Source organism: Tetrao urogallus (assembly GCF_951394365.1).
Source record: "Tetrao urogallus genome assembly, chromosome: 1".
Taxonomy (NCBI): domain Eukaryota; kingdom Metazoa; phylum Chordata; class Aves; order Galliformes; family Phasianidae; genus Tetrao; species Tetrao urogallus.
This window is the reverse complement of record NC_136813.1, coordinates 144,782,118-144,809,723: the sequence shown is the minus strand read 5'-3', so window position 1 is coordinate 144,809,723 and position 27,606 is coordinate 144,782,118. Positions and strand designations below refer to the sequence as shown.

The 27,606-nt window shown below is 45.2% G+C and overlaps 1 protein-coding gene across 1 annotated transcript in view; it reads right to left on the bottom strand.

The window, feature by feature from the left end:
* The window catches only part of ZC3H7B (zinc finger CCCH-type containing 7B), a gene marked incomplete at both ends in the record, with an annotated part of 35,106 nt that extends 17,793 nt beyond the window's left edge, over nt 1–17,313 (bottom strand). Inside the window, 12 exons of the mRNA XM_079535995.1 lie at nt 24–185; nt 283–445; nt 1,437–1,495; nt 2,448–2,796; nt 3,673–3,932; nt 7,787–7,829; nt 9,748–9,807; nt 11,259–11,339; nt 14,032–14,190; nt 15,011–15,208; nt 15,593–15,626; nt 17,261–17,313. Coding sequence (XP_079392121.1) covers nt 24–185; nt 283–445; nt 1,437–1,495; nt 2,448–2,796; nt 3,673–3,932; nt 7,787–7,829; nt 9,748–9,807; nt 11,259–11,339; nt 14,032–14,190; nt 15,011–15,208; nt 15,593–15,626; nt 17,261–17,313 — 1,621 coding nt within the window. The remainder of the gene's footprint in view (nt 1–23; nt 186–282; nt 446–1,436; nt 1,496–2,447; nt 2,797–3,672; nt 3,933–7,786; nt 7,830–9,747; nt 9,808–11,258; nt 11,340–14,031; nt 14,191–15,010; nt 15,209–15,592; nt 15,627–17,260) is intronic.
* Between the last annotated feature and the right edge of the window lie 10,293 nt (nt 17,314–27,606).

The following is a 27,606-nucleotide window of genomic DNA, read 5'->3' as shown; positions in this document are numbered from 1 at the left end:
TCTCTATCCCCCCCCCAGATCACCTTTGCACAGGTAATATGATCCTACAAAGTTGGTTTTGGTTGGGCGAGGACGGATCCTCTTCCAAGTCTTGTCTTCTGAGTTCTTCAGCCGGCCCAGCAGGATGTCTCGCTTGCATTTATGCTCCAAGCCTTCTCGATAGGTGTAATCACCAGCCTTGGGCCCTGCAGCAGAGACATCCATCAGCCTCTGTCCATCAGCCAGGAGAAAGGCAAAGCTTTATCATGGCCAATGCTGTGGGTGGCAGAGGAAACACATCACCTGTTTTAGGGTAGCAGATGTGACAGGCTTGTTTGAAGACATGGGTGGATGCCAGAGGGTTCTTCACCAGCAAGGCTGTGTTGGGTATTACTGGTTCTGGCTGGGACAGCAGGTGCTCGGTGACTTTGGGCACAGCTGGGTGACTCACTCCTCCAAGGCTGACCTGTACAAAAACACACACACTTCTCTTCTAAGCTTTGCAGCCATATGGCTAAGAGAACTCTGTAACCTCACACCTCACTCCAGTCACTCAAAAAACTTCCTCATCTTCTTCCTCATCAAAACATTCAATTCTGAAATGACATTTCCTGAAAAGCTGCATGTAACTTTTTCAAAAATAACGCAGCGCGATATGATCACCTCAAGGACAGATCTCTTTCTCTCTTGGTAAGGAGCACCAGTTTTCTACCATGAGGCAGAACAGAATGTCCACTCACTCATTCTCATTCCATCCATTACAACCAACTCTCAAATCAACCCCACCGCTACCTGGAAAAAAAAAAAAAGATCCACTTATCAGTGAGTCTTTGGAATTAATCTGAGGCAAAGATTTTGTTCTACAGCTATGTAACAGGCACAGCAGGTGAACAGGAATCTAAGAAGAACAATTTGCATTCCAAATTTGTTAACCATCGACACCCTTTTCACCCAGGACTGGAGACATTGGATAGGAACAGAGCAACCAGGAAAAGCTGTCTGACAGGGGAAAGAGGAGTAAAGAACTACACTACTCTTAAGAAAGCCTGGATTGCTCTGATCCATAGTTAAGAGGCTGCAAGATACATTAGCACACTGGCCTCCTTGATCCCCCGTTGATCCTACAACCTAGGACACCAAGTTTACTTTGGCAATATTACGTTAATAATATGTTATTTTGCACTGTTGCTGTATGGGTGGCTTCCGTGAAAAATCCCCATCCCTTTCATTTCAATCACATCCTGCACATCTGCACAACTGCAGATAAAAACAAAGGCAGAACAAACGTCTTCCTCCTGACTCTGGGAAAATCCTTCCCCGCCTTGTCACAAGGTGGGAGGAAATGCTCACTGGGGCAGGTTAAAAAGAGGGGCCCAAATTACCTACTTCACCCACGTCACTACTACCTTGGCTCCAGAGCACCTTGGGACATCAGCATGGGGGAGCGGCTCACTCACCACGGGGGATGGTTTTTGGTTGCCAGGTGGATGTCGCAGTTCCTGAGGGCTGGTTTCTTCTGGGCCAAAGAAGGGAGAAAAAACAAAACCATTTCACTTTCAGAGGTAGTTCTGCTCACAGAAAGACAAACACATGCCAGCAAAATCACTTTGCTTTATTCGTAACATTTTATACCTAAATCCCCCATGTAAGTCTTGGAAAAGCTCCAGGAAAGGCCTTCACGTCCCCAGAACTATAGTGAACTCAACTCTGTGCCACTGAGCTCTGACACTTTTAAGGTGGCAGCTCTGGGGCAATCCAATCCTTAGGTAAATCAGTGTGTTGAAGTGCTGACTGGCCAATCTCTGTTCTTCAGAAAATATTTTTGCTAACCAAAATATACTGCATTAGAGCAGACAGCCTGAAGAAGAAGCCTTTCATCCCTCACGGGACAGGTGGAAACTTGCTTTTTGCCCACTGATCTCCACAGTTTGGCTCCTTATTACGTGAGAGTCCAGTACTCAAGGCAATGGGACGCTTACTGTTCTGAATCCAGAGATGGAAAGACCCACCTTGGCTTTTACCAGTTAGACCAGTGCAAAAACATCCTATCTCATTTAAAAGTCACCAGGATTTTGCTCATTTGGCCCCAAATGTCCAACAGTCACTAGGGAAGGTGGAGGAAACATTTTATAGTCAAGTAAATTGTGCCAAGGGAGGTATCCTGGATACCAAGCCATAATTAGACCTCACTCGTCTTCATTAAACATCCTGTGTTCCTTTCTCCTCTGAGATTTCATAGCATTCACATGCTAGCTATCTGGGATTATGCACCTACAGCCCTCCTTATAACTCCTGAGCTAGACATACCCAGCTGCTCTGCTCAATACAATTGCCTGCCCTCTTCAACATTTGTATTCCCGTTCTGAAGCACTGACAAAGACAACTAAAGGACAGACCTCAGCACTGAAGGAAACAGCTGTGGCAAGCACAGGTAAAGAAGAACAAAACCCTGTCAGCCCCACACCTACCGATGGCAAAGGAGTCCAAGGCATCCAGCGACCCTCTGCTTGTCCCAAAGGAATCCAGGGCATCGAGACGCGAGTCTGTGTAGGGGAGCAGGTCCAGGGAATCCAGGGAATCTAAGGTGGAGCCACCACTTCCCCCGGGTGGGGGCTCGAAGGCATCCAAGACAGAGGAAGAGGAGAGCTGTTTGGTGGGATCCATCACCAGGCCAAAGGAGGCAGGTGGCAGCGGGGTGGAGACAGGGATGCTAGCTGTCACAACTGGAGGAAGCAGCGGAGTTCCCCCTGGAAACACGGGGATCAGCTGGGGCATCTCTGTTGGCAGGTTGGTGGGAATGGTGCCCTGGACCAAAGACTTTGGAGATTGAGAAGGGAGAGGATAAGCAGCGTATTAGAAACAAGGAGAAGGGAGTGTCTGAACACAGACAGAGCCAACAGACTCCCACTCAAGCATGTGCTGCATTATCTGAAGCAGAAGGACACCCAGCAGCTCCATCCGCCTGCAGACCTCCCACAGACCTGCCCACCTGTCTGCAACACACACAGTCTGGGTTGAGGTCCCTGAGGAGGTTTTGGGGCACCAGAGCTCATCAGCTCACAAAGCAGAGCCCTGCACTGGGCACCTGCACCAGTTCAGGTTGAGACCTAGCACAGCTGAATACACACAGCACCAAGGTTGGGGTAATGACCATTACTCTTGGCGCCTCTCAGCAGAGCTTTTTGCCTCAAGCTCCTTCCTGCCTGAATGCGGTTATATTGCTTCCAGATCAAAGCTGACTCACACAACATCTGCACTACTGGCAACTAAAATACAACATAAGCATCAATTTGATTGTTTCTACAACATGGAGACCTGTGCAAAGAGCTCTGGCTGAATGCAGCCAACACACCACTGTGTAAAATACATCCACTGCACGTGTTTCAACTCACTCATGTCTACCCTCAGGCCTGATTCAAATCCACAAACACCAGAGGCCAGGCAGAAGACTGTGTTTGGGGGAGGCCACTGAGGGTCAGCTGCATAAAGCTGCACACAGCAAAGCAGGCTTAAAGAGGAGCTCTTTAGATACTCACAAGCCAGTTGCAGAAATAACCAAAAGAATGAATGAGTTTTGCTAGAGGAAGAGCTAGGAGGAAGAAGTAACAGAAAGAGAAGCAGTACACGCATCTGTAGGCTCTAAGGATCTATTTGGATCAAGCGGCAAGGGAATTATGCAATGTCCACTCTTACCAGAGGGTACGGTGAGCCCTCAGCGAGGGAATCCAGGAGGGAGTCCAGTTCTTCCCCAATTATGTCCCCGTCTGTGAAGTCCTCCACACTGTCAGGCACTGGCAGAGACACGGACTCTGGAGATGGGAGCAGGCTAGCAGCAGGGAGCGAGCTAGGCAGGCCCTTTGCATCTGAATCTGAGTGCAAAGGGGACAGCCCCTCGCTCACGGGGATGGGGGTGGCCACAGGAGCTGGCAGGCACTGCAGGTCCATAGAGCAGTCTGTGATGGAGAAGAAACAGAGACAGACAGTCACCCAGGAGGGTGCAAGCAAAGCACAGCCTGGCAAAACCATTACATCAAATCACAAACACCAAGTATGTCCTGTTCTCAGAGAGGAGGGGCTCTGGTCTGCTCTTACTCTTTGATATTTGCTCTCAGTCTCCAATGGCTCACTGATGGCTGAAATATACCCTACAGGCCAGTGCACAGACTGGCTGTCAGGGTGTATCAAGCAGTAACCAGGACACCACAAAGCTGCTGGTTGACCAGCTACTGAATTTGCTGTGTCTGGGACAGAAGGCCAAGGGCACATAATCTGATTCCTGTAGAACCCACCACCTGGTGTTTTCTTTAATGTTCCTCACCAAGGCACTTTGCAGAGACCACTGCCTTCTCTGCTCCTCGGAGCTCTGTCACCCCAGAGACTTGCTTATTCACACAATCTCTCTAAACCGTCAGGCATCCTGGATGGCAAAAGATAAAACCACAGGGTCCTGCTGGGACAAGCCAGAGATCTGAAGCTCACATCACATTGTGTTAAAAACGTGTCCCTTAAAGTCCTATCAGACTCACTCAGCTGTATTTACTCAAGAAAATTCCCTGCTCTTCTATGCTTCCTGATATCTGCAGGTGGGAGGATGCTCCCCACACTCTCCCCATAACACCTCAGCACCAAACATCCCCTTAGAAACTTGTGTGAATAAGGGTTGGGGCAGGAAAGAGGCAGGGATTTTTCCTAAGGTTTCCTTACTGCTCTGGTACCCTACTGAAAAGGTAACGTGTTCCCATCATGCAAAATAAACCTCTGTTAAGTGAAGTTAAGGTTACAAGCATGTATTCTTTACAGAAGAGCATTATATTCTCCAGAAAAAAAAATTTAAAAAAAAAAAAAAAAAAGGTTAAAAAAGAGTTCAAATGTTAGAAATTCAGGAAATGAAGTAATACATTTGCAGCTCTCAAACCAAGCACCCAAACTACCTTAATTCTGCCCCTGTGCAGATGTCCTGGAATAAAAGAAAAGAAATCAGAAAAAGGTGCTGCCACCTCCATCCATATAGCAGTGGCTGCACTGTACCTATCATGGTCTGAAGCTATAAGCAAGGGAAAGTTTGGAGGGAATGACAACAGCTTTCATTAGAAGGACTGATAAGGAAGGAAAGAAACTTGACAAGTTTCTGAAGTGCAAATCTTGATCCTACAAGATCCCACCCCTGCCCGCTGCTACCTTTCCTTCTGGAGTTGGGAGCAGGAGGACAGCAGCTGAGGTTGCTGTACAAAGCACCAGAGGCCAAGCAATGACAAAGGAATGGCGAGGGGGGAATAGCAAGATACTGGTCCCTCTCCACAAAACTCATTCATGAGATTAAAGGACAGCACATGTACTTGATGGGCTCCAACACACTTTTTCAGCATTGCAGCTGGACTCAGCCACCACAGGCAGTGGAGTGGCTCAAAGGAAGGCTGTAAATGCCCTCGGTTACACAGGAAAAGCTGTTCCTCAGATCAGGCCTGGCTCCAACCCCCATGCTTCCTTTGCGAAGGATTCTCTCAGTTCAGTTCCCTTTGGTGCAGACCCTCCAGCCATGCTTGGGAGCCAGCCATTCAGCTTTCCTTTGGTGCTGTCCTCATTGCTGGTAGTGCAGCCAGATTTCCCTCAGCACAAAGGGACAGCTTGTCCCTTCCCATTTTTCAGATGTTTTAATCTGGAGTACTGTCAAGATCCCTGTGAAGGCCAACAAGAAGTTCAGGACATGCCGTAGGGGCCAGGGACACGTGCAGGGGGGAGTAAAAGGGTTCACAATGATACAGCCTCAAGGGATTTACAAGTTCAGACCTTCTCCAAGAGAGAAATGCCCTCATATGCCCTAACAGACCCCAAACTCTGAAAAACTGAATATGCGATCAAAAGGCAGAGACAGATAAGGGCTGTCCCACAGATTGGTATGGGTTAATGGGAAGAAGAGCAAGGAACCAAGAGATCCCACGCAGAAAAGCAGAAAAAACGTCTGCTCCTCTCTCTCTGACTACCCAAACCCTCTCCTCCTTCTGGCTCCTCGCTCCCATTCCATTCCATCCTCTCTCTTCCCTTCCCTCTCCTTTCCCCACAACACTCCCATCCACTGAGTTTCCTCACCAATCACCATGTCCATATCTGCTCTCTGCCTAGAAAGCTCATGCACCCCCTGTGCCCACTTTAACATTTGCCCCAACTTTAAAAAACAAAAACCATAAACCTTCCTTGATGAACAGAGCACATGCACACCCTGCCTTCCTGTGCCACTGCTCCAACACTACTAAGCCGCATGTATTATTATGAGTTCATTGAGGGTCTTGTCCATTCCTTTCCCTGAGCTTCTACCAAAACTAGCAGAATATGTTCCCCACTTGGGAGCTTCCTTGGGCATTGCCAGAGAGGTGAATAGAGTTCTTTTAAGAGCCCTGTTTCTCATTCTGCATCCCAAAAAGCAGTTGCTCCTCCATGCATCAATTGGCCAAAGGCAATACTGAGCCACATCTGAGCCATGACATATACAGGACAGGGCTGAGTTAATCAGTTGACTTCAAGGAGGGAGGGCTGTCAGGAGTTTGCATCTAAAAAAACAAAAAACAAAAAAACAACCCCCCAACCCTCCCCCCCCCCAAAAAAACAGAACAACACAAAAACACCCCAAAATAACATCAACAAAACCCCCTAACAGCCTTGTGGGTTTCACTCGAGGCACCTGGCACTCACAGCTCTCCTAATGGCACGCCAATCTCAGGACAATGGAGAACACATCATTTCAGTGATTTTGAAAAGATCTAGCAGAAAATGTTCTCTCTGCCTGAGCTGCAGCAAAGCTGGCATGCTGCTTCTGCACCAAGCCCTGACAAGACAAAGAGCCTCCTGGTTGCAGCCACTCTTCACTCTGCAGTAAGAGCCCAGCTCATCTCAGCGCAGCAAATAACTGAAAAACTCTCCATGTTTTGAGGAACTGGGTCTCATGCCTGCACGCAGCATTCTGTTACTGAACCAGAATTTAACAGGGAACTAACAAAATAGACACCAGAGCACCCTGATTATAAAATTAGTGTCTTTCTATAAAAAGAGTGATAGCTATCTGCATTAAGCCTGCACACTTAGTGCTGCAGCTACTTTTCAAAGGAACAGAGACTGACACGTTCAGAGGCCAGCACACAACAAAGGGCAAAGCATGCAGCCAGCCTTCCTACAGGGGAAGAGTTAAGGTCACTTGATTCTCAGCATGAGAAAAGCAACCCTGTGGCCCTCACTCTGCTCCTCCTCTGTGCCTAAGGCAGCACAAGGCTCTCCTTGGGTCCTTCCCAACCCCCTTATTTTGAACTCCTCCATCTCAGTGTCCTGGAGGACAACACGTGCTTGGTGCACAGACAGTTGCCTACAACCTTAACTTTATCTAGACTGTTTTGTCTGGGAGTAACAGAAGAATCTCAGAAGCTGCGCCAAGGTCAACGTTAAGAAAGCAGAACTGGAGGAAGCTGTGTACATCAGCACACCCTTCTAATTCCTGGAGATGTCCCTTGCTGGGCCTGGACAAGAAGCACAAGAAGCTTTTCTGAATGAGGTACTAATAGGCAAATAACTGCTCAGTCTCTTTTGCCCTTCATGACAGTGCCTCAATAACTGACTGCAATATGGAAGATAATGGGAGAGAACTAGTTACAGTAACAGTCCCATATGCTCCTGCTTCCCATCATCTTTTCTTCCTCCTAGGTATCAAAGTCAGGAGCACACAGAGAGACACAAACGCAGACCACAAACCTCACAGGCCTGCCAGCCTGGTCAGGTACCACATTGACACCACAAAAAAATCAGAGAAGAGAAATATCTTTACCTGTTTCAATATCATCAATCGACCCCAAACCATTGGAAGTGGTCTGCAGAGGGCAAAGGAAAGAACAGAGAAATTATCACCAGAACTTAATCTTTGAAAAAGATATTCTCAATTCACAGAGTAGAGCTTCTATTAGTCCCAAACACATCAGGCTCTTTATTTTTCTTTATTGCAAGTGCAAGAACAGTAAAACCACAAAACTTAAAGAGTGCTTTCATCCAAAACCTATGCACTTTCACCTCCAGCAGTGGACAAGCCTTGTTGCTGCAAAGGAATACCAACTCTGCATAATGCCCAACCACGTGAGCAAATCTGTATATAGAATTGGGTTTTTTCCTGTGTGGGTGAGAAAGAATACTGTGTCCCAAGTCCCAGGACAAACCAGTCAGTCAGCCCTGTGCAGAGAGATCTGATTAGCCTGGTCTGACACAATGTTCCTTCTCTTAGTTCACTTTGCAATCTAATAACCACAAACTTTTACAGCAAAACTCAAAACAGGAAAAGGTTTCCACAAAGACAACTGCTGACACAAATCTTCAGGCAAGAAATAAAATAAGCCCCAAATTTTACAGTAACATAAACAGATGCAAATGTGTGCTTTAAGTTTAAACTTACAAAGGCACAAGTAAAGCACTGCTTTCTAGATACTGCATCTACTGCAATAGTTTACACAACTTCTGATCTTTGCAATATTTCAATTTCTTCAAGGTTTACAAATGAAAAACTAGGCACAACTATGCAAGAAAACTGACTCGCTCTCCTAGAAAGATGTGAAGGCAAGTCTCTGCACACTGGCAGGTAAACTGGTTCTTTAGAATCCCACCTTGTCAAACAAAATGTCAATTGCTACGGTTTTATACTTCGCTTGCTTTAAGGAGTAATGTGAAGTACCAGACAGCCTGTAAAAACATCAAGGCTTTTGTCAGCTGGTGGTGGAACAGAACTCAGCAATTTCTTATATTCTGGTTCAATATTTGTGCAGAGCTCTGCTCAAGGATCTCCCAGGTCAAAGGACAATACAAAGAATAACAAACTGTGCATGTACCTTGCTCACTTCTGGACAACAGCACTACACTGCTTGATTTGACCTCTATTTCCTCAGCATCTGCATTTCCTGATCTTTACTTAGTGTAGTCCTAACTATGTAAGAACCTGAAAACTGAAACTTATTTAAAATACAAAAGAAGAAAACCATTCACAATAACCAAGAAAAATAACTATTGCCACTGATCTGTTGACAGTAAAAATGCTTTCACCAGAAATATTTTCAAAGAAATAAATTTATTTAACAATATTCCTTATAAGGTTGTCCTGGTTTTGGCTGGGACAGTGTTGATTTCCTTCTTAGTAGCTTGCTATAGTGTTGTGTTTTAGATTTAGGATGAGAATAATGCTGATAACACATTGATGTTTCACTGGTTGCCAAGCAGTGCTTTCACTAATCGAAGACTTTTCAGCTCCTTGTACTGCCCCACCAGCAAGAAGCAGCTGGCATGGGACAGAACCAGGAGAGGACACAAACTGGCCAAAGGGATACCACATGATATCCATGTGGTATCATGCTGACCAGTGAAACTGGGAGGAGGTGACATGAGGGGCTGCAGCTGCTTCGGGACAGGCTGAGCATCACTCAGTGGTGAGTAATTGCATCATGCATCACTTGCTTTTTATATTCTTTTATCACTATTATTATTATTTTCACCTCCTTTTTCTGTTCCATTATACTGTCTGTCTCAGACTACAAGTTTTTACCCTTTTTTCCAGTTCTCCTCCTGATCGAAGGAGTGAGAGAAGAGCTGCGGATGCTTAGCTGCCAGTGGAGGTAAACCACGACAAAGGGGAATACACTAATTAGTATATTTAAATTCCAAAAGACAGCTATCAATGCATATGTAAATAAAGCTCAGAAACATTCCAGTAGCAATCCATCAACATTAATAACTAGAGGATGCCAACTGTACCTGATTTGACAAATTGATGGACGTGCCGTTACTGAGTAGAGAGAATGTTTCCAATTCCTGCTGCAAGAAGAGAGATGTCTTAGAACAGAGACAGCCCACAAACACTTGTAAAATTGGTAAAGCTGAATACAGTTTTTCTTTCAGGCACTGTCTAGAAATAAAAGCCACCCCAAAAGCATAACTCTGTGACACAAAGGTAGTTTTATGAACGCTGGCAGGGCCACACATTTATTATGGACACCTCAGTGTCACCTCAGTGTTTACTAAACACCTAACATACAATGCATGGTCAGGAAGCTAACATTATTCCTAAAAAACCAAACTTTTTTGCCTTTTCATTAAAACATCACTGCTTTGGAAAGGCATTGCAGCACTGGAATGAAAGTTGTAAGTCAACACAAAAGATAGCAAGGTGTTATCAAAATATCAATCACTACACATCAAGCAATAAAAAGCATTTTGTCTTTTATAGTCTTTGTTTTTCCAGCACATCAGAATGGTTTAAGCCCATCAGAGTTCAGTAATGTGACAACAGCAAAAAACGTGGTTGGGCCAATGAACACAATGAGCAGCTACAAAAAGTATTTTCCAAGTAAAACTTCCTTTTCTTTGAGACAGAATCATTTCAGAGTGCTGAGAGTTGCTACAGCATCGAGGGGTTTTGGGTGGATCAATCGCATCAGTTTTGTCATTGAGTGGAACATGACAACAGAGCCACACTTTTCCCAAAAGCTCTCTGCAGATTGAATGCCCAGGAACCACGTCACCAAATACTGTAAAGGTTCCCTGGAGGTGTCCAACACACTGCTGTGCAGGGGGCTGAGGATGCTTGGCAGAGCTGGCTCAGCGAAGCACACTGACAGTCATCGTGTGAACATTCAGTGACACAAGCTAGAGCTGCTTACTCCTGAAAATGCACCCCATGATTTCACAAGACCAAAGCAGATTTATCCAAGAGGGCCAGCAGTGGCCTAACGCCCTCTAGCTCCATCCCAGAGTATACATTTCTATACCTACACTGTACACTGTACTACAGCACTTTCTTTCAAAGCCAGGTCTAGCCACTGGGGTCCATTAACTGGACCAACAGCTTAATTTTTGCTGCTTTCTTTCCTAGCATCTGACTAGAAGGGTATCAGCCACATTCCTGTTACAGGGGAAGGAATGTGAATCAAAATTTCCTTTGGGATCAGGCCACATGTCCCTCTCTTCATAGAGGTGCAGGCTCCTACCACATTAGAGCCTTCTCCTGCAGCACCAGTCTGACTTTGCTGGAGATGCAGGGAACATCCTGGAGAAGACCCAGGGCAGCAGTGGGGTCAGAAATGGACAAAGGCAAAGGTGAGTCAGAGAGGCAGAATAAGGAGGGGAGCCAGTGGCCTGCTGGGGGGACTGCAGTGTAATACACCTGTGTCTATAGTGCACCTACCACTTTTGCAGAAGTAAATCTGAAAGAGCCAAAGGATAGCCTCCGGGAAAAAAAGAAAATAAAGAAAATAAAGAAGTCATACCTGAGGCCTTTTATATGCTTTTCGAACCCTCAGTCCCAGCTTCTGTGCAAGCTCCTGTCCCAGCTGCGTGACACTCTCATCCTGGGGACAAAAGCATTGGAAGGACACTTTCAGCTTTGTGTCTTTGTGGCAGACAAAACAAACAGGAATGCAGCTGTCCGCGCAGCCGTGCCAAAAAAAAAGCTTCACTTGTAGATAGCAGCAGAGCAACCCTAGCAGAGGCCATGCAAACCAGAATGTTCCTATCATTCGTGCTGAGGTACTGAGGTTGCTCTGTTCTCTCCAGTTCTGCCTGGACTAACCTGCCACAAACCTCTTCACTTATTTATCATCAGCAACTCCTTTCTTGCGCTTTCCTCCCTTTTCCCGCTGGCAAAAATACTGGCATCCTTTAACAGTTTCTTCAAAGGAAAACAACATGCTTGCCCAATCTATTGCAATATCCCTCCTTAATGCTACCATATGTCCTTTATCTATAACCCTGAAGCTTGTTCTTTTCTCTCTGCTTACCACATAACTCTGATCTTCCCAATTTTCTTCTCTCTGCAGGTTCATTTTTTTCCCCTTCAGCCCCTCACCAGCCTGTGGGTCTTTCATCCCACTGCATCAGTAATTTTTCCCCTCAATCTGAAATGCCACCTTCTGACTGAACTTCTTTCCCCACATCCTCAACACTGGTTTGGTCTGAAGTCAGCGAAGAAAAAAATCCAATTTACCCATGTCCTCTTCTCTCTCCATCTTATATCTCTTCAGGATGTACCTTCCTCTCCTGAAACTGCTCCATATTCTCCAGAGATCTCTTGGTCAGTTCTTATGGTTGCCTCCCCCTACTCCATCCCTTCCAACTCTCAGAACTGTCTGACATAACCATCACTCTGCCTTTTTAAATACTTTTTAATATTTTACCCCAATCACGTTTTCAATGCTCTTTGTCTCTGGTTCCTCCGCCTTTCTAAACACTCTTGCAGGTATCCTCTGACACCTCCTGCATCATTTCTTTTCATTGATCTCACAACAATACCTACCAGGCTCATCCTATACAATTCCACATGCCATCACAACTCTAAGATGTCCTGTCTGATGCTTAGACAAGATCAAGAATATTTTTCTCTAGGCTGCTTTCATTTCCCAACAACATGATTTAATTTTTAACAAGCAGGCCTGAGGTTTGGGACTGGGAGCTTACTCACTCTTTGTCATTCTGAGAATTCTTCTTTAGCCTCCCTTTGCTTCAGGTGCTTACTGTCCCCCATCTAAGCAAGGGGATGCTCAATAAGGGCATGCAAAATGCCCTCTTGCAATATCCTAAAAAACCCCACCCTTTGTGCCATCCTAAAAGCAGACAACAGAGAAGCACCAGCCTCACCATGCTGGGAATCTCTGCAAACTATCAGCACTGAATATCTGCACCTGGTTAAGCTAACTCTGCTAGACAGTGAGTGGCACTCCTTCATCACTGCAAGTTTTAATATACGAGCTGCTTCTCAGCTGTTACAGCAACACAAACTGGTAGCACCTCATTGTTCTAGAGGCCCAGCAACTGGTGTAGTTGAAACAGAACTGAGACGATGGATAGTCTGATTCGACTTTGATGCGGAGAAGGCTTGTGATTTCTGTTAATCAGATAATAAGGCAATGGCATGCTTTAATTTACAAGACTGAATTGTTCAGAGCCAGGAATGCAGATGTCTTGATAATGAATTTGTAAAGTTGAGCTATCCTGACCCAGAAAAGCTAGATAAAATGTCTGCAGACCACCAAGACCTTTAATATTTCAGCCACATATAAAAGTGGCTGAACTACATTGTGAGATACAGCCACGTACAGTTTTACATGAACAGATGTATTAGGCAGTTTTGTTTACAAAAGGATTTACGAAATAGGTCTTTAAAACTTCTCTAACATAATACTTTCAGTGTGTTTTGGTCACCTTGTTCTGTCAAGTCAAGTAAACTGAATACAAAAGAGGCAACAAACTGCTAACACGGCACTGCTTTATGAAATTGCTTCTGCAATTCTAATAAGAAAAAAACCCACCAACTTCTGCTGAAGTAGTTGCCTTTTTTTTTTCCTAACAGCATTACTGTGATGGATCAGAACTAAATTTAGCAAAGATGACCAGCACTCACTGGGATGTAATCAGAGTCTGCTTACTTGTTCAATATCTGGCCTAAAAGAAAGCTCAATAAAAGCACTGTTAAGAAAATACATAGGGCCTAGTATATGTGAATAGTCCCCTCTTAAGTAAAAAAATTTACACACCTGTGAACATAACTGATCATCGAGGACCCCTCCACATATCCCTCAGAAACAAAAACACTTTATCAGCTTGCCTTAGTAATTATTAACTAAAACATCAGACATTTTTACCTAAAACAGGAAAAACGTGTATGTTTCCCCACAGGGCTCCAGTCTGCATTTGTGCCATGCTCACAGTCACTCTCATTAGGCATATAAAAAGGGCTAATTAAAGCACCTTCATGGCCTTAGCTCACCTTCTGTTAGGGCAACTTTTTGCACAATGTGAATAGGCCAACAAACCTTCTGCCATTAGCCAGTGTCTCTAGCTGGTACTGTGTGCAGATTGTGACTTGGATGGAAGAAACACGAGCATTCAAAGATCCTCTCAGTTGAGAGAGGGAGAAGAATCCTGGACATAAGCATGTCACCAAGTATAGCCAACATTCCTTCCTCCTCAGGCTAAATATTAAGTGATGAAAGGGCAACTTGGTGAGCCCCAGAAATCAAGATAAGCTGTATGTCAAAAACTTACATGGGGGAGGGAGAGCAGACAACGGCTATTACACTCATACGCCTCTTTGTGTCTTCCAAGTTCATTTAAAGAGCGAGCTTTGCGGAAGAGCGCTCGGATGTTCTCCTTGTCAAGACCTAAAGCCTTTTCACTGTCTTCCAGAGCCTTCTCGTACAACCCCTGCGTGGAAGAAACCACCAAAAGTCAGCACAGCAGACAAGCCCTTCTCTGTGTGAATCCATGTTTTGTATCTCTCAGCAGAAATACAAAAGCATGGAAAAGACAGTTGGAAATGCACTCATTGCATTTTGTTAATTCTGGTGAAATGCAGAACACTTTAAACTTAGTGAACAGCACGATTTGGGCTGCTTGAAGAACCTTATATTGCTTCCCCTTCTACCGTGGACATGTTACATTTGACAGTCTTTAATTATGTGACCACCTGTTAACTTTTTTCATAGGACTTAGCCTCATTATGAACAGGATGGACCTGCTTTGGGGCTCTGCCATAAAAGTAGGCTGTTGCATTCCTGAAGAAAATGGAAGAGAACAGCTTTTTTTAGCCTTATTATTTCAGAACCATTTTCCATATGCGTTCTGAATGCTCTGCCATGATTCAAAGCCTTCTCACCGTCTTCCAGTCTCACAGATGCGGGGAGGCAGGCAAACTTCCAGAGCAATATTCAGAGTCAGTACAGGAAGGCACTGGCTCTTTACAACTGCATTTGCAGAGTGCATTAACTCCTCAACACGGACCTGAACTGCCTTCTTAGCACCTTAGGGCTGGCCAACAAAAGCGGGACCCCATTCCTTTACATCATTCCTCTGGCTTTGCAAGACACAACGTGATAGTGAGGAGGTATCCAAGTTCTCTGTATGTCACCATTTCCTTCTGTGCTGGGGGCTGAATACCCTTCTGACATGTTTTCCAACTGCATGACACCCAAAGCAATCCAGCTGTCCTTCCTGACTCCTGGGGATGCCTTGGGAAGGCACTCACCATGGCGAAGTAGCAGGCAGCTCGGTTGACATGCAGCTTGCACAGGAGTTCCTTTGGGATGGTCACTTCATCAGAAGCTGCATAATCCGCCACGTTCAGCCCTTCTACATACTGTACCAGCGACAGCTTGAAATCCTTCTCTCGAAACAAATCATTGCCCTCTGCAAACAAGTTTCTCACCAGCTTCTGCAAGACAGCCTGGACAGCAGGAACAGAGCAAACAGACTGAAATGGATACACGGAAACAGAAGCAGTTTCCAATTTCCCATTCCTTCCCATGTTTCAGCAACCTGTCTGCCCACCACAATTCTCCCACATCCCCACTCTCCTATAAAGCATGAGTCTTTTGGTGGAGAAGAATAATCCAGTCAAATTTCCTCCTTTCTTGATCCCTCAAGTGTTTTCTCCTTCTACTGAAAGTTTTCCTTGCCAGAATTCTTAAAGCTTGACATTTTAGACAAACTGTGACAGACCATCCCTACGCTCCACTCTCGCTCTCTACTTCTTGTTTGGCTGTGTAACAGAACAAATCTTGTTAACCTCAGGGTTCCCAACTTCAGAAAAAAAACATCTTGTAATTACCTCATAATCTTCTTGGCTTAAAGGTAATGTAGACCTGAAAAAAAAAAGAAGAGAAAGTGTTCGTGATTCAAGCATCCATGTAAAATCTCGCTTTTGTCTGATGAAGAAAACCATCTTTTTGGTCCTGTTTTGATTATCTCAGTGATTTACTGAATGTTTTATCACTTAAAAGACAGCTGGAGTGAAGAGAACACAATTAGGGAACATTATGCTCAGTGACGGACCCAGTGACGTCAAGAGATGATTAGGTCCCAAAGGTATTTGAGACACAAGGAATCTTATTCTCAGCTATTTTCTGTGCACATCTGATATTTTGTCACGTGCCCTCAGACAGCCACCTGTAAAAAAACATTTCTGAGAAAATCTCATGAGAGGTTGTCATGGAAAATGGGAGCACAAATGCACCTAGCCCTGATGAGAGGCAACAGATTGGTCACTTCAAGACCTCCTCAAATCCTCTGTGCAGTCACAGAAAAGACAATGATAAACACAATCACTTTCCTCCCCGTTACCTCAGCCACGTGCCTTCAGGACTACACTACAAACACAATGAAAGGAGAAAACAATGGAGGTGCAAGAAGCCATTCAATTCTTGCTGCCTTGGCCAAGACTGCCAGGCTGTGCCCTAGAACTGGCCGTGCTTGTGTGGGCTACACCTGTCCCACAGCAGCCTCGAGACACAGGCAAAAGGCTCTGTTCTTCAAATCAGAGCACCTGTTTGCTCCACATATATTATTTCTGCCAGAGACAATACAAAGTTTTCAAGAAATCCTTAGCAATCTTCATGCCCCTCCTCACCTTTGAAATATGGCACTATATATATGGCCTTACTGATCAGAGAATAAACTTTTTAAAATTTCATCAGTACAAATCCTTAAAATTAACTACAGGAAATGTAATGGCTTTGCAAGAAACATTCACACTCTTATAAAGTTGGACTACCCCAAAACAAGCCAATGAATAACACTTTCCCTGGTTCAGAGCTCGAGACACAGTCAAGAAACACAGACAACATCCTGCATTTCCAAATTATTTAATTTATGGGAACCTTACACGTTTTTATAAACATTACTGAAACAAACCTCACAACTTTCTGTCTGAGAGTGGTTACCAGCCTCACATAGTTTCCAACTGGGGTAAAAATACAATGGCCACGCCAAGGGATGTCAGTATATAACTAACTTGGAAGAGTTGGCTTTTTTCCCTACTGTGGATGGACAGATTTCATAATAACTGCAGGATTCAAAGCACGCCTTAAGAAAATAAATCTTATTCTAATCTTATTTCTTCCCTACTCATCATGCAACTTGGACCTTGAGGCTTTTGCCAACACAACCACTGGAAGCAAAAGCACGACCACACTTCATAAGGAAGTGCTTGAACTTGTAGCTACCCTACAGGAAATCACCACAAGCTCTAGGCAGCCACAAAATATTTGCAGAAGAGTGACTGGAGGCAATGACCAGTCTGGCAACTGCAACAGAGTCCAGGTCATCTCTTTCTGGTAACAGCAGTGTACAAGGCACCTGGTTTTTACCTTCCTTTCCTCACCGACGTAATAGGAATACTGTCTTCCTAAGAAAGGTGAATAGAAAGAACTTGATTCTTACAATCCTTGATACAAAGATAACCACCTCCCAAGCCACAGGAAGCAATGAGTCCACTTACTGAATTAATTGAAGTCCTTTCTCTATTTCTTGTTTTCTCTTCTGTCTCTCCATTACAATCGCTGCAGAAGAATAAAGAAAAAAAATAGAAAAGAAATGAGTTATTACAGGTCTTGCTGGCAGTTAAGCAGCACAGTATTTTGTGTGTGCTTCAACTTACTACTAACAAAATGTACCAGCCCAAACGCACAGAACACTGAAGCCCATGATTTATCCACACTGCAGGCAAAGGACAGCAAGCAGCTCACTACCCAGTATCTGCTTTTTCTCACATGCCACTGCCAGGATACACAGGCAAAGAGGAACTGCTTCAATTTGAGCTCACTGCTTAGACTGCCAATAAACAAAGCAATGGGAACCAACTGCAATCCTGACTGCCTTCTAGGAAAGAGGGAAAAAATAAACACTTCCCCCGCACTGGCAGATTTCAAGAATTTGCACATGGACCCTTCCATGATAAGCAATTCTGATCAGTGGGCCAGACTCAAACTGGTTTACAACATCCTTGCATACCAAATAAGTAATTTATGTGGGGCATCTGGAATCACAACACAGTGAGGCACTGGGAAGGAGGTGGAATCTCTTGCTGTGGTACACATAAAAAGACAGTAAGGGACCTCAGCAATGGATATTTTGTGCTGAAAATCAGTTGACAAGTGCACAAGTGCAGCAGAAACTTGGGAACGCTCGTTGGGAGCAGTAAGAGGGCTCCAGGATGCTTCAGGGAGAGGGGACCCCCCCTGTTCTGCAATGCTTTGAACTGCAGCCTCAGGAGGACTCGGCTGTATAATCAATAGATATCAAGATGTTATAATCACAATATAATCAAGAGAGTTAGGCAAAGGAGACGACGATAACAAAAAGAGAATAGGTGGAAGAGCTTACCCTTCGGCTGGGCTCACCACAAAACACCAAGAGAGGCGCTCTCCAGAAGAGAGCCTTCCCCTCTGGTAGCCAGCTCTTAAATAGGTCTAGGAGGAGTGGAGCCTGGCTCCACCCCTTCCGGCAGCACAGGTGAATTGCCTTCACCTGTGCTCCTCTGGCTGACTCATGGCTCGCCTCAGGTGATCAATCAGAGGTTCAGGCCGTGACTCAGCACTTCCCATACACTCGGCGAAACGTTTTCCCATAGGCATGCACACAGATGGACAAAGACAGCAAGCTCAGAAACACTGAAATGAGATGGAACTGAAGACAACACGCATGCACAGCTTAGGATTGCCTCTGAAAAGATTAGGATAAAAACAAACGTCATTTTTCTTGGAGAGCATTACCACCTGGCTCCCTTTCATATTACAGATGCCTTTGTATCTAATGTATCTTATGGTACCTGCAGCACGATCAGCTCAGAACACTGTGAAGGAACCTTTAAGGTACATGAAAATCAATCCTGGCAGCTAAGCAAGCCCTTATTGATTATGCTCTGCACTATGCAAAGTGCAGAATGGCTGATACTTGCCCTTTACCAGGAAGGACAGTTAGGCAAAAAAAGATAGAGATGAGATAAAGACCAAGAAGCAAAGGCAGCAGAAGTAAGCAAGGGCTTGAAAGTGATACAGCGTTGTTTGTAAGTCATCAGACATTAAATATGAGAGCAATCTGGTCCAAACAGCAGGCAGAAGATTTCAAGCGGCTGTATGTGGAATGGGATGGGCAGCACAGCAAGCAAGGGAAAGCCAGAATGCCAGCAGATAAGATGACTGATCATCAGTGTCTCTATAAAGGCTTTTAACGGAAGCAATGGAGAAGAGCTGGTAGACCTCAGCACACCACCGCCAGAAGGCCTGGAATGGTTTATAAATAACCTGGATAATGAGCAATCAGGAAGAGAGAAATTTAACAAGGAGACTGAGAGGTTAATATGAACACAGAAGCTACAAGCAGACAGGTTTGAATGGTAGAAAATAAGACAGTCATCTCATTCAGTATTACTCCTTACACAAAACTGAAAAGAGAGAAGAGAGAACAGACAAGACGAGGAGAAGTAGGAGCTGTGTGCACACAGACAGCAGTGAGAGCTGGGGAAAAAAGTCAGGCTTGTCCTCCTTGGAGAACTCTTGCTCTTGCTGCTCCTCATCACAAGCCACGCTGGAGAAAACAAAAAGAACAGAAGGAAAGTTGTGGTGCACAGACCTGATGGTGACTTATTCTTGGTGACTGCGGGAAGTGGACACTGTTCATCAAAAAGTCAATGGCTGCACTCCAAAAACACTGTGGCACATCTTCACAGTTGTGTATATCCACACAACTGATACATCACCTTAAAAAGCTTCTGATACACACAGAGTGCTTCAACTCCACTACTGAGCTCAGTCCTTTTCTCAAAATACTACTGCAAGGAGTGAGGAAGAGAAGATCAGTACCACTTCTGATGGCTACCCTGATCCACTGCTGACCATCTTCCACAGCAAGATATTGGCACGTGTTACAACCAGAACTGGTCACTGCTGCTTGTCCACAGAGTGGCATTCAAACACTGCTGATGAAAAGGTGGAGTGGGGCTAAAGGCCTGCAAGAAAAGGCTCTAAAGCATCTTTTTTCCCACAGATAACCAACTCCTCTTGCATCCTGGAGTTCCCCTTGTTTTTAATCTCCTCATGGCCATCAGATCCAGCTTTCCTCCCTTGCTTCACTTAGATGGTTTGATCATCTTTACATCCCACAATACCCTGTTAAAGATTTGATCCTTGATAAAAACTCTCATAAAAAAAACTTCTGTACCCTGCACACTGTTTCCTCTCAGCAGTCCAAGCCTCATCTTTTACAGCTAGTGCTTCCCAACACAAGACTCTTCGTCGCCTTCTTTAGACACAGACCACAGGTTCAATTGCCCCTCTACAGTATTGTGCTCTGGTGGTGCCCCACATTCCTCTTTCCTTATAGGTTGGTAATCAGCCTCCTCTGCTAGCACTCCTTCACACCTTCACATTTATGTCATAATTTCACACGTAAGACTCATCTTCTCATGGCAACACCCTCAAAATGCACACCACATGCCGCTGCCCCAACAACCTATTTTATCTCTCTCAGGAACAACCATCTTTCCTATTTGATCTGACTCCACAGCAGCACCTTCCTCCACGTGTTCTCTTCTTCCCTCTAGCATGCTCCACCACTAATGCAGATTCCTCTTGCCCTTTCATACCCCCCCGTTGCATTCCCGTCAAACTCAGCCTCTTCTTGGTCACTCCAGCCTCTTCACCATCACGTCCCACTCTAACCTTACACCACACCACACACTCATTATGTCTGTAACCCCAGAGTACAGTCAGCCACTGACACACACAGTGCTTTGGTTCTGCTGCACACCACACCATAGTTGATGCATAATTAATTTCAAGCACAGAGCCTGCTTAGCTTTTGTTTTCTCGGTCGCGTAAATATTTTTAGAAACACAGTACAAAACATTTCATCAAGCAGTGTGCCTGAATATCCTTTTTTCCCCCGATATCTGTCTGTCCAGACTTGTCTGCTCAAATCACTACCAGAATTAGAATCCAGGATATTTATATCACCACCAAAAAGCCCTTATCATTTCAGTTGAAATGTTTGCCCCCTCTGGTCCAACATCTGGAGAGGAATTTATTCGTGGTTTGTCAAGAGTTACAAACTATTACAAACTATTTATTTTTTTTATTATTTATTTATATATTAATAATTAAATAAATAATAATAAATAATATATATTTATATTATTAAATATTATAAATAATATAAAATAAATATTATATTATATTATAAATAAATAATAAATAATAAATAAAAATATATTAATATATTTTTATTATTTATTTATGTTACAAACTATTTGTCAGACAGAAATAAAATACTGCAGATTGGCACAATGGTTTTTTTGCTTTCAGAAGGAAACACAACCCAGTAAACACAGTGACTCAGTCACAAACCAGGTAGATTCACTCAATGAGAGAATATGACATGAATGGAAATACTTTAATTTACCTTATCAAGAGCCTCGACAAAGCTGAATTTGCACAAAGTTTTTCACAGTATATTTCTGCGATAGCAATGAGTTCATAGCTGTCTGATTTCTAGGCTTGGACTAATACATTTCAGCCAGAAATGAGCACACTGAAATGCAAGTGGCAGGTTGTAGAGCTCAGACAGGAGCTCAGCCACTGGCTGTGTTCTCTTCTCCATGCAGGATTTGCTAACCTGCAAGCATGAAGACTTTGGCTGTAATCTGGCCACCATGGTGGTGAAGCAAAACAGGTTAAGCCCGCCACAAATAAGGGCTCCAGCTTGTTTCCTGAGGCTGCTCCCTAAGTCTGAACACTTAGTCTATATGTCTAGTATTAGTCTATATAAGTCTAGTACTAAATGGGGAGTTTGGTGGCCCTGAATGTGGCAGGGGGGTTGGAGATTCATGATCCTTGAGGTCCCTTCCAACCCTGGCCATTCTGTGATTCTGAGAACACTTCTCACAAACAACAATTTTCAGGATAGAATAATAGAATCACTGAGTTTGGAAGAGACCTCTAAGATCATTTAGTCCAACCATACACCTCCCTTCAATATTACTCACTAAACTGCATTTTAACTCCCTAATAACCACAATAAACTCCCTAATTACCACAACCATTTTCTTGAACACCTCCAGGGATGGTGACCTGGAAGAAGAGGCTGACCTCACCTCGCTACAAACTTTCAGATTGTTCTAGAGAGTGATAAGGTCTCCTCTGAACCTCCTCTTCTCCACAGTGAACAATGCCAGTTCCTCAGCCACTGCTCATAGAACTTTCCCCCATCCAGCCAGGAACGATGGCCATGTCCAGTCTCCAGTGAATGTGAAACTAGCCCCAGCTGAAATTAAAAGCAGCCATCAGCTGTTTCCCCAGGGCAAAGCCTCAACAGAGCACCCAGGTCCTCATCACCCCCCTTTTGGCTCCCTCAGGACTCCCACCGTTTACTGCAGGCCACCTTCCTCTTGCCCCAGCAGCACAGTAAGATTACACTGCCAGCCCCTCGACCACTCACTCAGGTCTCCTGCCCGCCCAGCTCGTCCTCCCCTGCCTCATTTTAAAATGTAAACGTCGGGTCTGATTTCACGGCTCCCGCTCTCCTCCCCCACCCGCAGCACTAGGCCGCCGATCCCCGGCCTTGCGTAGCAGCCACCGCGGGCGGAAGCGCCACCTCCGCCGGCCGGGGCTGCGTGGGGCCGGCGATGCCTTCCGAGCCCCGCGGGGCTCCACCAGGTGCCCGCAACCGGGCATCACTCCACTCCCGGTGCTGCCGGGGGGAAATAGCCAGGTTTCCCGGAAAACGGAAAAGAAGCCCAAACATACTCTTCCTCCTTCCCCACCCCCCTCCCTCCGTTTCAATAGAAACCACACATCTCCAGGAGTCCGGGGGGAGGGGGAGAGACTCTACGAAAAAGGGAAAATAAAATAAAATAAAATAAAAAATAACCTCTCGTGCTACCCGGAAGCTGCTTAAAACATTAAGAATGAAATACAAAAAATAAACAAATACAAAAGCAGAACCTTCTCATTTGATAAACTTTACAAGCTCTAAGGAAGGTGCATTTGGGAAGCTGTTCCAGCTGAGCTTCTCCACTGTTCAGCGGGGCTTTTACCAAACAGGAGGGAGAGCTGCAACCCAAATACAGCCCCAAACGCAGCCCTGAAAGCTACGAGCCACGAGCACAATGAGCCCCAAGTTCTTAATACAAACCCAGGGGCTTTTCCCCTCGCTGTTCACTTTCAGACTACCATCACATTTTTTCCGGGGGGTGGGATTAGGATCTCTGACAATTATTTTTTTGCAAGCCCCACATTTTTTGGCAGAAGCGGGGGGTTAGCTTCCGAATGTCGCCAGTATCATTTTCCCCCACTTTTTTTTTTTTTTTTTTTTTTTTTTTTTTGCAATTACACAACATTGCATCTATGCAGTCAGCATTGGAAACCTTTACTTTTTAATGAAGCAATGTCCAGATTTTCTCGTTTCACAAGTCCACCCCCTGTCTACATACACACATACACACACATAGCCATTCGGTTTAATAATAATAATAAAATAATCATAAAGGACTCACCTCTCCTCGGGTTCTCCCCCCCACGCTACGTATAACTTTCCTCGATAAATGGTATTATATTACTAGAGGTATTATTAACGTATTATTACTATAAGTAATAATAACAGTAAGTGCTATTTAATTATAGGAGGGAGCATTCTGCTTGTGGATCGGCTGCCCCTGCAGCTCCCTCCATGTGCCTCCTGAGCTCTTTACTTTCATTTCCAGGTCTCTCGCTCTGCTCGCTCGCAGCCGCACCAGCAGAGAAAATGCCTCCCGCATATCCTCTGGGCCCTAGAGGCTACCGCTTCCCACAGCCTACATGCATGCAGCTTTCCCTCTTGGACGGTGCTGAGATTCTTTAAGTCGAATTAGGCTTAAAAAATAATAACAAAGCACTGAAATATCTGAAGCTCTGTTCTTGATTTTAATACAACGTTGTTAATGATTTATTCAGTCTGGAATGCACTTACTGCATCCCACACTGCTGATGGCTTCCCTGAAAATAAGATATACAAACATGAACCTTCCTGTGGAAATGAAAATACTGTGTGTATATATAAAATATTAATACTATTGCATTATATACTGTTGCATATTATACAAAAGACATATATGTAACTTACATGCACATAAAAATCTTTTGGAATTAAATAAAAAATTTTGGAATTAAATGCTTGGCTTGTTCTCATCTCAAACCCATCAGTGTTTCTGGAAAATGAACTACCCAGCCACAACACCCCACATAATAGCATCATGGGAAAAGGATGTTAACATGGAGGTACACAGATCACCTCGGATAAAGATTTCATCCCTCCCCGCCAGTGGCAATGCCATTAACTTCAGATATCCCTCTGAAATGAGCATTATGCTTGGCTCCCAACCTAGCCTCCCTGGTAAGATGGGTTCTCCACTCCTCAAAGACTTCTGCCTCCCATCAGGTCATAATTTCCAGACTGACACCAGTTTAAATTATCCCCCTTTTTCACATGTAATCAGGGACATATTTACTCCTCAGTGCCTCACTCCTCTATTTACCATGACCTAAAACAGCGTCACTCAGTGATTTGCAGAAAAGCATCTCAGGTAATATTCAGGTGCGGGTAGAAGGTATCACCCAAAACGTATTAAAACTCCTTAGGATTCAGAATGTTTTAATCAGAGTAGGAAATACTTGATAGAGAGTAGGATTGGCTGCCGGCAGTCCTGTCAACACAATAAACTGATCATTTACAAAATATAGGCTGTGAATTGTATAATGTACCATACGATGTTGGAGGACACTGTCCTACTCTCTTCACAATATTTAATAACAATCTACTTTTTTTTTTAAGGTATTCATTATGTTGTCCAATACAACCCAAAGACTACTCTGATTCAGGGATAGGACAATGTTTATTTTTGCTACCTGTTCAGCAGATTAATTACCTCTTACTTGAACACCTCCAGGGATGGGGCACTGAGCGAGTCACAGAGCCCACAATGCCTCCAACCATGCTCTCAGAGCTAAAAGGCAAGATAAAAACAGCTGGATGAGAGGAACAAGAGCACTTAGAAGAAGCCAAGGAGAAAGAGGAACTAAACCATGATCTATTCACAATCAGGAGTTATCCTGGAAAAAACACTGTATTTTTATACAGGACAGCTTATACAACATTATTTTTCAAGATTGAGTTTCCGCATTGAATGTCACTTCACCCAGCACCAATTTCCTTCGTCTGTAATACTAAGAGCTGCCCCATAAGGGACATGAGGCAAGTGCTGTCCTGCTCGTGAAATAATGCCTTTCCTCAGGGGTTAATTGAAGATTAAGGGCCATTCAGTATCTTAAGGGGACTATTAGGAAAGCAGGGGGCAGACTGTTTAGTAGGGTCTGTTGTGGTAGGACAAGGGGAAATATTTTCAAACAGAAAGAGGGGAGATTTAGACTAGGAATGAGGAAAAGGCTACTTATGACAAGAGACATGAAGCATAGAAACAGGTTGCCTGGAGAGGTTGTGGGTACCCATCCTTGGAGACATTCAGGGTGAGGCTGAAGGGGCTTTGAGCACCCTGCTCTAGCTGTATGTGTCCCTGTTCACTGTGAGGGAGTTGGACTAGATGGCCTTTAAGGGTTCCTTCCAACTCAAACAATTCTATGATTCTCTGTGATTCTATGAAAATTCTCATAATTTGGAAACATGGTTACCCAGGTCTTGTATTCAGTAGAGTCAAAATGCTGCAAATCTCTACTGCAAAATATGGCAGTGTCATAAAACTAACTTTAACATGTAAAGCTGTACTTATAAGGAGAATTAATTTATCGACCTATGCTGCAATGGCACAGCACACATTCACTGCACTACGTCTGCAGCCATGCAGGTTTTATCCCCGATCCTTTGGCTCAGCCAATATTTGGGAGAAAGAGGAAATAATTGGATATATTTGATACAATCCTGCTTATTGCTTTAGGCTGTGATGAATTGATAACAAGTGCCACATTTCTTGCTCATACAGTGGCAGTTGTGAAAGTAATGCCTCTTTATTTTATGATGTTGGCTTATGACAAGAAAGGTGCACGATGGCGATGAGGCAGTAGAAGTTGAACCTTCCCACCAGTATCCTGCTATGCTTTGCTGCTGTGCGACGGGTGGCAGCAGAGGGGCAGTCTGACAAAATGACATCTGACATGGAAGTGTGTATGAAGCAAAGGTGTGTCACTGAATTCCTGCATGCAAAAAAATTGCATCCGTTAACATTCACTGATGCTTACTGGATGTTGATGGAGACCAAACAGATGTGAGCACAGTGAGCACACTGAGGCGGAGGGTGGTGCCTTTCAGCAGCAAGTGACGGTGCAAATGGGGTGCAGATTGTTATGAGCATGGCATGCAGGCTCTTGTTCCTTGCTGGCGAGAACAGGCAGCCTAATGGTGGTGACTATATCGAAAGACGGCGTTTTGTCGCTGACAAATTGCTCTATCAAATAGTTCTACCGCAATAGACGGAAGCCCGGTCTTAGATTCAGGCCCCGCAGGGTTCCCCCACGCGGGGCACGCCGGGAATGCGCCCCTCCGCAGGACTACATATCCCAGCGTGCCCCGCGGCCTCGCCCACGAGCGCAGCTTGCGTCGCTCCGGCGAGCGGCGTCACGCGCGGGGCGGCTCTCAGTGACGCAGCGCCTTGCAGCCAATGGGAGCGGGGAGAGCAAAACTGCCGGCTTTCAAATCCTCCGCCTCCGCCCGCCCCTCCCCCACCCGCTCCGGCGACAGCGACGGCGGCGTGAGGCGGCCCCGTGCCGGCGACACCTCGGCCCCTCAGCGACCCGCACCCGGCGGAGGCCCCGAGGTGAGATCGGGAGGCGCGGCGGCCGTCGGGGACCGCTGGGAGGGGGCCGTGAGGGAGCGGCGTCCCTCAGGACGTTTGTCACGACGCGGGGCCTCGTGAGGCGCGGGGACGGCTCCGCGCGTGGGCAGTGAGCCTTCGGAAACCCCACCCACAGCCGCCCTCTGCGGGCCGGCAGCGTGTGGGGACGTCAAGGGGCGGAAGGCAGCGAAGGGACCTTCCGAAGGAAGGGAGTGCGAGGAGGATAACCTTGGGCTGTCAGCAGGCGCGTTTCCAGCTCCTGTTTTGTTAAGAGTGCTTAGTAACTCTGACATTTCAATGTTTGTCCAAAGGTTTTCTCGTGGAAGATCTGGTGGCATAAGAGCCCTCGGGTAGGTAAGTGGTTGGGTGCGGCCGATGTGTGCGATGAAACACGCTGCAGGATGTGCTGGGGAGTTGGCGTGCTGGAATTAGGAACCTGTCACTGCTTATGAAATAGAAAGTAAAAGGAAATCTCAGGCAGAAGGAAAGGTGTGAGTGGGTCTGTCGGCTATAGGAGAACCTCATGGTAAATAGACCCTTACTTTCATTTTGCCAACTGTATTCCGGGCTGCATCAAAAAGATCATGGCCAGCAGGGCGAGGGAGGTGATCCTGCACCTCTGCTCTGTGCTGTGAGATCTTCACCTGGAGTGCTGCGGCCAGATGGGGAGTCCTCAGTACAAGAGAAACATGGACCTGTTGGAGTATGCCCAAAGAAGGGCCACAAAACTGATCCGAGGGATGGAATGCCTCCTTGTGAGAGAGAAGATTGAGAGAGTTGGGGCTGTTCCGCCCAGAGAAGAAAAGTTTCTGGGGAGACCTGAGAGCAGCCTTTCAATGTCTAAAGAGAGGATATAAGCAAGAAGGGAACAGACTCTTTAGCAGGATCTGTTCTGAAAGGGTAAGTGGAGATCATTTCAAACTGAAGGAGGAAAGGTTTAGACTAGATATAAGAATAAAGCTGTTTTTGAT